The sequence below is a fragment of the Larus michahellis genome, chromosome 1, assembly GCF_964199755.1.
Source record: "Larus michahellis chromosome 1, bLarMic1.1, whole genome shotgun sequence".
Taxonomy (NCBI): domain Eukaryota; kingdom Metazoa; phylum Chordata; class Aves; order Charadriiformes; family Laridae; genus Larus; species Larus michahellis.
The window spans coordinates 90,328,717-90,341,444 of record NC_133896.1 but is presented as its reverse complement, the minus strand read 5'-3'; the positions used below and the strand labels follow the sequence as shown (position 1 = coordinate 90,341,444).

Genomic DNA, 12,728 nt, shown 5'->3' with positions numbered 1-12,728 from the left:
CATTTTGTTTAGTCAAGAAAACATTCCTTCTCATGTTGGTATTTCCTCTCATGCCTGAGCACAGCAATGTCACCTCAAATCCTTTGCCGAATCTAGAGAAACTGTAATAACCAGAAAAAAACATAAAAGCACACAGTGACAAGGCATTTAGCTTTGCATAGTCAGCAGTTCAGGCATCTCTCCTTTGTGACAACCAGTGTACTAACATAGCCTAGCACTGTCATTGATATGATCTTTAGTGGGAATATTTAAAAGCTTACAGCTTCATTATTTTACAATTTCACAGCACTAAACACAAAGGGAGAGCCTTAAATTATCTCGTCTCCTTTACTTCAACTAATAGAAATTTTTTTTAGCATATTCATTGAGTAGGATAAAAGCCTATAAAGAGTTAAACACACTTAGCAGGTTTTTCTAGTACACTGAATGAAAAATAAGTGTACTTTAATTTGTCAGCAGCCCAGAAGGTGGCAAACATTCAGCTATTGCTAAACTTCAGCCAGTTAATCCTAGTATATCATGATAATTGTTATAACCACAAATACTTCAAGAGTTTCAAATGCCTGAAGTAAGACTTGATGTCAACTCTTTTTCCAAGCTTGCCTAGCTTATTCATAACTAGTCAGCCTTTATGAACTGGAACCATTTGAAAGTCAGTCAGCCACCACAACATACAACAAGGGGTTTTTTTAATGGGTAAATATTCATAGGCAGGAAACACAATAATGAGCTTTGAAGGCTTGTAGTCAAACCCACACATACTGATGGCCAATATAGGGACACACTTACTATTTCCAGCATTCCATTCAACCATGAGCGCAATTTCTTTCCAGCTATGTCAAACAGGAAGTTTCCAAACATTTCAACCAGCAGTAACACCTATAATACTGTGGGGTTTTTTCAAATAAGAATTATCCTGGTGCGTAATTCGCACATACACAGTCCAAGTACCTAAGAGCACTAACTCTGTGTATTTAAATTTTGTAAGTTTACCCATATAAATTCACTGCTGGTTGCAAGAAAAAAATCCCAAGGAAGCTTTTAAACCCACAAAATCATAAGCCAAACATACCAGTAAAGCAAACACCTGGCAATATAAATGGAGAACATCATGTTGCTTGACATTACAAGGAGGAAAAAATGCATATAGGAGACAGGACAGGAATCCACTATTACAGACTCCAGATATTTTTCAAATGAAAAAGCAAAACAGAACACTCTGCTTCATCAGCATAAAGCATTCACTCACAAGTAACTGAAATCCCTCAACATAGGAACACCTTTTTAATATTCAGGAGTAAGTTCTGGGAGCTTCTCCCTCTTGAATTCCCTGCATCCAACACACACACACCCTCAACAGAGACCTCATATAGATGTTGGCCAACAGTAGTAGGCATGAAGCACAGGTATCAGGAGTACCAAATGAACCATGACCATCTGAACAAACAGCTCATAAGGCAGTTCATGGGAGGCATGCCTCTGCTATCCAGAGTCTCAGGTCTGGAGCTTGCTTTGAGGTTTTTGGGGAGAATGGGAATGCATATGATGGCCAAATTTCATCCACCCATACTACACAGGGGACCAACTTCCGCTTTCTGAATAAGCTGAAAATCTTATCTTGATAACGAATATCTCAACTAATACTATAGAACGCAATGAAAGCCATGTACTGAACACCACAAAATGCACATCAAGTCATATCCTCCAACGGAATCAGTCACAAGCCTGAGTTCATAGAGATAATGCCAGTTGCTGGTTTAGCAGCTGTTCAGATGACTTTTTTTTTTGATAAGTAGGTGTTTTCACAGGGCAGTTAAACACCCCTGCAATAAATGGAGAGGGCTCCATACTGCTGATGCTAGTAGAAAATACGAGAGTCAGGACTCACATCTAGGGTATAAGTGGCACAGCCTGTGAGGGACCCATTGCTCATTAAAAATAAGTGCTTCCACAGGCAGGGTAGCTGTTTCTTTTGATGTCTTACCTTGCAAGATACGCATACACTTCTACTTTGATCTCTAGGAACACTTACTCATCACCTTTCTTACCTTCACAGGTATCTAAGTGAACAATAGCATTGGTCTCAGCTTGCTCAAGGCATTTTTCTTTTAATATGACCATAATAATAGTGATTAGCAAGCGTAAGGCCAGAGCTTAATTAACAAAACGCATCATGAAATTGGCCTTCCACTTATTATTAATATACTAAATGCTTTCATGTCCATTTCAAAACTACTTCAGTAGAACAAGACAAATAGGGTTGTCTATTTCTCATGTTTTACTAAAGCAGTGCAATGTTGGAACCAACCAATTTTGCCACAGTCTGGTTTTGGATGCAAGAAAGTGGTATGAATGATTATGAAACTGAAATGTATTTACAGCAGTCACGCAATTGTTGAGAGTCCATATGACAGACTAGAAAGAAATACAAGGGGTTTCAAATTGCACATCGGGTTCCAAATTTTCCACTTTCCCTTGGAAAAGTTACTGCTGTCCTGCTCCAGGCTATCAGTAATAACCTTTGACTACCCAAAGCATGCCACCCTTGTCAGCTACGTAACACAGATGAAGGAATTCCTTCTTGGAGCATTATCAACAAGATTCCTCAGTCTTCAATTGCTGTACACAGAGCAAGCCATGAGCTTAAGCAGATACATCAAGGTACACTGAGGCTTGTTAGAAAGACAGAAGAATGAAAAAGAAGCTTCCATTTCAGAAGTAAATTAAGGCATTACTACAGCTGAAACTTTGATTAAATCCTCCACCGTTATTGACATCTTTCAGAATGTCTTTTCGTATTATTTTGCAATTCCCTGCTCTCTAAGCAAGCTTACATGAAAATATGTACAAAGTTTCCTGTCTCCTAAAGTATGTCTATTTGGTAAACACCTGGAAAAATTAGCGGGAAATATCTGTTCTCCTGAAAAGGATTTACCATCCTGCTAGAAGACAAAAAAACTTCTAGTAGTAGCTTGGGTTAACTAAATAATGAAAAAAATCCTCAATTTAACTGTGAAAGCTGCTGCTATTTCTACTTCATGCTAAATAAAGATGTATATTTCTGAAAACCTAATTTTTTCAGTTACATCAGCTGTTCTGATATACGATACTACCCCTGCCTAAGCCTTCTCTTACCCACATTTTTGGACTGATATATCTACAGTAAGTCAACAACAAGAACACAAGTCCAAACAGCAACTTCTCCAGTTCCCTTTCAACAAGACTATTTTCCCGACCACAAATCTAAAGCTGATAACAACATCTATGTACTAATAAAAAAAATACTAGTCTTTAAAGGAAACAAATTACTATTCACATAGGATTTCAAGCATTGAGCTTGACTCTCAATGCCAGAAGTTTCCATGAACAGTACTGAAATAGCAATGTAATTAAAAAAGCTTCATAGATGAAGTAACCTTCATTGAATTGCTCCACAGACAGTCTGAGCATACGCAAACAGACAAGTTTAGAGCAGGAAGTTTAGTACCATGCAACCATATACTCTAAATTCACATTTTTAAAATGTGATCAAACTGCTAGTAATTATCTTTGTAACAAGGAACTCTAGCAAAGGCAGTGACAACTCCAAAAGAAAGCAAATGCATCTAGAGACAGAAAACTGATTAAGAACCAAGTTTCTTATTTCCTAAAGACAACATTGTATAAAATTTCTGTCAACAGCAATGGCAAAACTTTTGAAGTTGGTTTATCAACATTTTATTAAGTACAGTTCTTATTAGCAGCTCAACAGAACACAAACATTCAAGAAATAAAAGTGCTTTAGTTTCAAAGATATGCAGTGAGCAAAAAACAGTTTTCACAGTAAGTTCTTCAGATAGGTCCCACACCCAGCCAGCTCACTCTTTCCTAAGTGTCTTTCAAGAAAAAGATGGGCTTTGCAGCACACTCCAAAGGTAAATAAATTTGAGCTATTTTGGACTGTGAAGGAACAAACTCAAAAGCTCACCATGCCAGACCCTTTTCTGTGCCATGGTCATGTTTAAATACATTCACTGCTTTCAGCTGTGGCAGTAAAACATAGCAAGGTGGCTTTTAACAAACTGCAGGCTATCTTTAAAAACAAAGAAAAAAAATCCTGTCAAATATCTTAAAAAACTCTAATGAAAGGACACAAATGACGAAACCTGTGGTAATGATACAATTTCCAAACTGATTAAGAGTTCTTTACTTCTTGTTACCTGAGGCATGAACTACTGAGGCTGGCATTCCAGAGATGCTGCATCTTTTCTAATCAATCAAGTCAGTCAAAACACTTTGATCAAAGCAGTTTAGTCATCCATTTTGAAAAAGATTAAGACTGGAATTCAGTGTTGCAATCCTCAGAAACAAAATAACCAATTCAGAACATATGGGAAATGGACAAGTTTAGACTACAATTCAGTCAAATTCAGTTTGGAAAGATGGCTCCAAACCAGAATCACTTAAACAAGAGTTTGGTAATTAAGTTTGACAGGCTTGCAGTTAGCTTCTCCATGGCACTTAACACTGAAGAGTTATTCTTAAGTTAAATTTATTAAGACTTGCACAGGACTTCCTTTACTTTATGTTCGTGTTCTACCAACAGCAGAAGCCTGGAAAACCTCTTCCCCACTCTTGATCTGAAGGCTAATTCCTGTCTTACTGTTTTGTCAGGCTTCTCTGTAGAAAGGCAAGGTTTAAAGTCAAATGCTACATTCTGCCAAGGCATTACTTGGCCTAATAAAACTGCTGGATACCTTAATTATTCACTGAAATAAATCATTAGAAGTATATAAAAATCAAAATACATTCCAGGCTAGTATCAGACACACATGTCAAAATGCCTTTACCCTCACAGAAATGCACAGAAGCAAGAGTGCAGAGGTCACAACAAAACTATTCCTGGATTAAAGTAATCACCCAAAATATCCTGTATCAAGGCTACAGGAGGCAGCCCAGCTTTAGATAATTTACTGCTTTCCCTTATGCTGTGCTTTAGTCCGAGCATTTTGTTCAAACCTCACCTTCCCTGCCACTTGGTGCTATACGCAACTATAAAGGCTGTCAACCAAAAGTTCCACGTCATTCACATTTCTCACTATAATAGGGTATTGCCAAGACTACCAGTCTTCTTCGTAGCTTAATATCCAGCAATAAGGAGTCATCCTATGATAAGTATCAGACTGCAAAGAAACAGTAATTTCTTTGCTTAATAAATTCTCTTAGCTATTTCCATTGAGAGAAAAGTTTAGATACATAGTTTTCTTAAGACAGCTTTGAAACATGTTTATTCTCTCAAGCTACACAGAGCCTGTAAATTTACCACATACAGCATACATGCAGGTCAAAATTGGCTACCATGTCAATCCTTCCTATTAATAGTTTAGCATTACTATAAAATCTTTTATCATTTATATCAGAGTACTCTTTTTTCATGTTTAGTTCAAAGTATCTTAGTGTATCCGTAAAAGTTCCAGCTCCGCAGAACACCAGGGATGTCATACCACACATTTTTCAACTCTCAAAGTAGTTACATAAACATTTAGGCATACCTACTACAGTCTTTCAACCATACATACAACCATACAACCACTTTACAACAACCTGATATATCTCTCTAACCTATTCTTTGTTGTTTTTTGCTTTTTTTTTTTAAACCATAACAAAAATGTCAGGTGATATTCTAAGCACAAATCAACTACAAAACTTTTACAGCCTCCCTTCTGTTTCACTCAAATACCACTTAGTTTCAACATATTGAAATTTCAAGCGTTTAATTACTTTGCTAAAATAACGAAAGCCTTTACATCCATACTAAGAACACAACCACCTCTATTAATGTTTTTTTAAAGAACGAGAGTTCATAGGCACAAAACCCCCAAATTTGTCTGTTTGTCCTAAGAATCAAACACCACAAAGCAGAACAGCAAAACAAGTAGTGTTTCCTACATAAATCAATACTCAAAACTCCAAAATTCAGTGAGATACTCCCTCATATATTGCAAAACTGTCAAAATCTTAGTACAAGGGAAGATGATATTTTTTATGTATTAATATGCTCATCAGTTGCATGGAAAGTCCCATTTTGCTTTCAGGAAAACTGTTAATACTTCGAACACCCTTAAAATCACCTTAGTAACAAAGCCATTGACTTATCATTGGGATGCATTTTTTACGGCAGCCAAACCATTGTTTCACTCCTTAAGAGGTGAGCGTGAAGATGTGCTGTAGAATTCCTGATGAACTGAGCCCATTCCATGAGAATATAATTGCATCTCCAATTTTGGAGTTACTTTAAATGGTTTTGTCATATTATTAGTTAATATGATATAAACAATGCTAGTTTTCACCTTTGAGCAACTTGCATACCTGTTCTAGTCAGCACTTGTCAACTCTCAAAACATATTACTTTTCCAGGCTGATGTACTCAAAGTTTCAGAAAAAAAATAAACTAATTATTCAATCTGAAATTTTTCCTCTTGACCATTTTAACATACCAACGTCTGTGGTTATATACCAAAAAAGAAAAAAGCAGTGAAAAGAATTAATCCTACAAAGAAACTGATTGCAATACTGAAGCCTAACTTTTTCTTATCCAAGGATAAATAAATTACACATTACTGATATTCCTTATGAAATAGACTGCAGTTCTGACCTTTTGGAAGGAATACATAGAGAAATTCAAAGAAACAGATTAAGAAGTAGTGTTTACAAAATGATATAAAATAAGCCATCAACAGCACAAACACAAAGAACACCTTTAACCCATGTGTAATAAGCATCAAATACATTTAAGCTATGCTTCATAAATGTTCTAGCTTAGGCTAATTGCTATTTCTGATCATCTATCATCCTTTAATATTAAATACTAGAGCTCACATTTGTCCAAACAATCATACTACTTTACAGAATTCCCATTCTCATTCATTCATCTTTTATGCTTCCAGACACGATTACTTGATGGAAGACAACAGCTTACTACGGAATAGCCAGACAGAAGTCATGTTCTCCTGCCAAGTATAGGATTCTCAATACGTACCAGAAAAATCCCCTTTGGTCCAAGGTTCTTCTTCCTGACTGCCTCCTCATTTTATTTTGAAACACGAAACACTTCTACCAAGGAAGCCTGCCCAGAAAGTTGCCTCAGCATAAAATAAAAAACACAGAATAACTGAGGTTGGAAGGAACCTCTGGAGATTATATAGTCCAACCCCCTGCACAAAGCAGGTCTGATAGATCAGGTTGCTCAGGACCATGTCCAGCTGAGTCTTAGACACCTCCAAGAGCAGAGGTCCCACATCCTCTCTGCATCATACTACAGAGTACCCCTACAACAAAAGGGGTTAAGACTCAGAATCCAGTAACTTTAAAACCGCCTCTTTATAAATAGCATAAACATATTAACATAATAGTAAATATGTCTCCTCAAAAAAAAAAAAAGCTCTCTACTAAACAAGAATCCCATTTGCATCAGGGTCTTTCAGATAACATATCAAAAAATAATGGGAGATCCGCATCAATATGAAATATGCCTTCACCACCACACTTTCATTCAAAAGAAAGCACAATGTTAGGTCACCAAAACCAAGCTCTATTACATAGGCTCTGGTCACAGAAATATTCAGACATTTTCCCCCTAGCCATTTTCATGTTTGCTATAGTTCAAACTCAAAAGAGCTCACAGTCCATTGCAGAAATTTTCCTCACTGAATACGTTTCATCTGGACAGAGTGCTTACCTCCAATTATGTCAGTATTGACACTGTCAAACCTTTCTTTTTCTTGCAAGAAACTTTTTTTGTAAAACCCTTTCTGCTTTATGAAGTTTGCTCTCTGTAAAGCTTAATCAAATTATCATTAACATCTGAAAGCCTTCTTCAGATTTGGGCAGAACAAATTACTGATATTACAATGTGCTTTGTATTATCTTTCTGCATGTATGCTCTTACAGTAAGATAAGCATGAGAACTTCTCTCCAAAAAGTGTGTACTTGTATCTAGACACAAACAGGAGACAGGCAGTACATTCACACACTATCTTACATTTGTAACTTATGTACACTTACAGTAGCCTTTAACCAGTTATTTAAGATTTAACATTGATCACTCAACCCCCTTGGTAATTTTAAAAGTTACCCAACCATACTCCTCTTCAGCAATAAAAACTGACAAAGGTTCAATTCTGAATTGCATATCCTACCCAAATGGATGATCCTCAAGTTTGTGCCAGTTAAAAACCCTTGACAGAACTAGGACAAAAGCTAAAAGGTCATTTCTATCCTGCAGATCACAATAACCAACAGTGTCTTGTATTGCAGCTCTCACCACAGTTTACAATGTACAAAAGTCAGGTTTTCCATAGAAAGAGTGAAATAAAATCAAAATATTATGAAAAAACATTTGGGTTACCTCCCAGAAGCTATCACTTGAAACTTCTACTCCAACGGAATCATCGTATGAGCCAGACATTTCTATGTATGAAGAACTTGAAAGTATTCAGAGTTTAAACACCTTCAGAATCTGTAAAAAGATACAAAAAAAGTGATCATTATTAATGAAAAACAGTTATCAAGTGAGAAATTAAGTTAAGTAACATCCTTCAATTCTTTTTATATCTAGTGATGCTAAATAAAAACAATCACACAGGGCATGCAAATAAGCGTGTTTCACAACAGAACACTATTCTACCACACAAAGTTCTTGGCTCTTATAGTGACATTTGTTGTTCAGAAAATGTTCAATCCATATGCCTATATCAAATTTCACCAAACTCTTGAATTTATTTTATCATAGAATTACCTCTTACAACCAAAAGAAAAGACTGAGTAGTGTAATACTTAGTAAGTATTCCACTTCAAAGCATTCCATAAGAGACAATCGACTGCCCTTTGCTACTGATACATTAACCTGCATTGCTTCCTATTCCTTTTTCACTGGAAATCTATATTATACAATGAAAACCACTGGAAATATTTAAGGCCAAAACCACTTGCCGATTTAAAGAAAAATAAATAAATCTTATTTTCAGATGGAAAAAGTTTTATTTCTCCAAGAACTTTAGATTCAAATCATCTACTTGCAAGCTAAAGGGCATCCACAAACCCAAAACAGAGCTTCCTCAACAACAATGTAAAGCAAAAACAACATGAAGAGCACTGCAGCTATGCAAGTCAAACACAGAAGACGAGACCAGCCTCCTTCCCAAAAGTCTTAGTACAGTTTATGACATTCAGACAGCCCCAGTTATCTCACCCAGCCACCTGTGACTAGATCTCTTACTGGGCTAGTAAATACCTGAGCTACTTGTTATTTTCTTGCCAACACTCTTGTGCATTTTAAATAAGACAATAGAATTTAAACAATGGTATGATGCATGTATCTAGTGTTCCACATGTACCAAGTAAAAAGTTATAGGTTCCATGACAGTCTCCTTGAAGCTGACAATTACTTGCCCTGGAAGTTGAAACTCCCACGCGTAGTTTAACTGCATTTTATTTGTGACGTGTTACCACACTATCTCATTGTTTTCTTTTAGCAAAACAGAAAAAAAATCAACTCCAAATTCTGATCTTTACTAGAAGTAATTACTTTAAAAATTCAGGCATCATCACTTATATAGACACTGCTGCATGTGAAGAAAAACATGATCTATCCTCATCGAAGGAGATGAGTGTTTATAGAGTACTGTGTATAAAAAAAAAATAGGGTTACCCTAAGTTAACATTTAAGATAAATATCAAAAACCGTACTGAGGCAAAAATTCCAGCACTTATAGCCACAAATGTGGTTTGCGGGGTGGAGACCAAGAGGTAGGAGAGGAAGGAAACAGTTCCCTCCCAGAACACACACATGCAAACCCCTGCCTAATCAAGTTCTCCTGTTTAGATTTCTCCTAACAAATTTGCCTACGACTACTGGCAGGACTACACATGGGTAAACAGATTTTTACCTCTGTGAAAGCGTGTGAGGGGTGAAGCTCCCTCTCTCTTCTGTCCTATGCATCTTGCTTCCCTTAATGCAATAGGGCCACTTCCACAGGAAGAGTAGAAAACACCTACAAACTTGGCCAACCTTGCAACCTAGTGGTTATGACATGCTGCTGAGAGCAATGTAATTGAAAGCCTCCAAAACAGAGGAGAATTCAACACTAACTTCGCATTCTTTAGATACTCTGAAAATAACTGTGCCACAAGGGTAGGCATAAACCACTTGTTTGTAACAAAAACTAGCTACTGAAACCAAACAGTTGTTTGGACGGTTACAGCACAAACAGAACAGAGAACTGCTCTGGCTTGGAAGACAAGCTGTTTCTCCTGAACAGTTTTTTATCCAATTCATTTCCATAATCCAATTCACAGAAAGCTTAAATAACCTTAACACTGACTAAGGAACTGAAAACTACAATGGGAACAACAATTGTTAGATTTTTATTTTGAGAAGACAGCCAAAAATACAGGAAGGGTTCTGCAAAATGGCAACAATTACAAAGGAAGATGATATATTGAGACAAAGTATTTTTACATGTTAGTGTACTAATCTTCAACTTGTTATGTTATTAGTAATTACCAAAAAAACCCACTTTTCCACCTGTGCTTTTATTGAACGAAGAGGGAGTCAAGTGTCTTAACAGCACACCTTTACACAGAACGTGTTCTTTCCAGATAAATTTTGGCCCTTGCAATTCTTACAATACATCAAGGTAAGCAATGATCACATTTGAAAGCATTTATCTTTTCTGATAGCCTTTCTTAAATAGCCATAAGCAGCAGAAGGAGGAAACACAAGCGCAATAAACTTGCAACTAATTGTACAAACTCTACATAATAGTTTGACATCAAACAGCTTTTACTAAGAGCTTGTTTGCTTTAAAGTTTTCACAAAAATATATGGTTATGCAGTGGTATCTTCAACCATAATTTTTGGTATTATTTTATCTGATCAAAGGGAGACCTAGAGTTTAAAGACAACTTGTTAGACCAATAAACATTGCTAGCTAAATTCTTTTACCTCTTTGTGTCCTCTTGCCTTTTTCTCATTAGGACAGCACTAACACACACATTACTCTGAAACCAAGTAAGCAATTGAAGCAAGCGTGTGACCCAGGCATGCCATGCAGAACAACAGAAGGAACAAGATTCCAAAGGTTCTCAAGAAGGGTTGTAGTTGTTTTCCTATAGTGCACCAAGATCTTTCACCCAAAGCGTTCACTGCCATTTGGAAGAGATAGGCAGACAACTGTAGAGTTCATCATCTTGGAAATAGAAACACTTATGCAAAAGTATAAGCCTAAAGGAAAGTTTCAACAAGTCACCCATCCACCTCTCCAAACCACACAAGAAGTACTTCTTCCCCTCTAATTATGAAAAGACAGCAAAAGTGTTCTGAAGTAATAATATAGTGTCCACTTACCTTTAATAAAACAGCCTAAACTATAGCAGTGCTGGAAATTTAGTCTGAAAAGCTACATGGAAAAATTGGAAAAGCTGAAACGGAGGAACATTTTCTTAAATGAGGGAACAGGTTGTGGGGAATTATTTTTCTTTTTTAAACTTTTATTCCTCCTCAACTAAAACTACATAATACACAGAGCTATCCTTTTTTTCCATAAAAGCATGAAAATGATCAGCACTCAGGAAATTCTGATGGATTTAAGGTTTTTATATGCCAAATACTATGCTGTGAGAAAGTATGAGCAAGCGTATTTAGGGAAATATTATGAAGTCATAGCAACAACTGGCACAGAAAAACACTATTTGTACAGCTCTACTTAAAAATAAACTGAATACTGAGATAGGAACATTAAGCAGTATGAGTCATGCTACCCTCATGAAACAGAATTATTACAGCAGCCAGTCCTTTAGCACATTTTTTATTAGGGTTTGGTTCTCCCATCCTTCAAGTGAATTTGCAGAGGTTTCATAATGAAAGTTCATTGCACTTTGATTTGCAGGGTCTTCCATTTCACTACAAAAGGTAAACCTATGAACAACTAAGCCTGGTTAAAAACCTGGTGAATTAAAGTCTGGGAAATTTAGATCAAGACTACAAAAAAGATGAGTTCTGCTCAGATTCTCCACACATGATCGTCTGCATTTTAGAAAGTTTGGGGTTCATCCGTCAGCTAGATTGCAGCAGAACCAATAATGCATAGGAAAGCATGGTGCACACACCCAGTTCCTATATTCCCACAACAGTTTGGCTTTATCCACTCTGGCCTTTATCGTCTCATTCCGCAACTGCAGGCTCAACTCTTCAGAAGTACCTACGCTGCCTCTTTCTTGTCCCTCAACTACTTGCTGAGCAAGCAGTAGCACAGTGCTCTAGGAGTTTCCACCCACCTTCACACCGATTGGTAAACCAGCTCACCAAACAGGACAGATTATTACTGAGCTCACATTAAGATTTTCTTGAGCAGGTACATCAGTTTAGGTTTCTCCCACGCAGCTGCCAATTTTCACAGAACTAATAAGAAATGTGTATCTTTATCTCTGCTCTTCTTTAACATTTGTCTGAAACTGACCAATCGATTCAAAAATTACGGAAGCAGGATGTTAAGAGAAGACAAAGGTGTAAACCTCATTTTCCTCAGAAGGCACATTAAAGATCTCCACTGAATAGAAACCACCTCTGGATCAAGCTCTCCTTTTCCTCAGCATGCTCTTAACCAACACAAATGAAATCTCATAACTTCCCTACTTCTCAGGATATTTTCTTCCCCTGTGTCATAGAACTTTGGAATTTCCATTAAAAA

At 36.7% G+C, this 12,728-nt stretch overlaps 1 protein-coding gene across 4 annotated transcripts in view; it reads right to left on the bottom strand.

Annotated features, from left to right (window-relative positions):
• Nucleotides 1–12,728, bottom strand: part of PACSIN2 (protein kinase C and casein kinase substrate in neurons 2) — a 64,943-nt gene that overhangs the window by 21,419 nt on the left and 30,796 nt on the right. For all 4 annotated transcript variants that reach the window (XM_074591157.1, XM_074591159.1, XM_074591166.1 and 1 more), the window contains one exon: nucleotides 8,387–8,497. In XM_074591157.1, coding sequence (XP_074447258.1) covers nucleotides 8,387–8,446 — 60 coding nt within the window. In that variant the 5' untranslated portion in view covers nucleotides 8,447–8,497. The remainder of the gene's footprint in view (nucleotides 1–8,386; nucleotides 8,498–12,728) is intronic.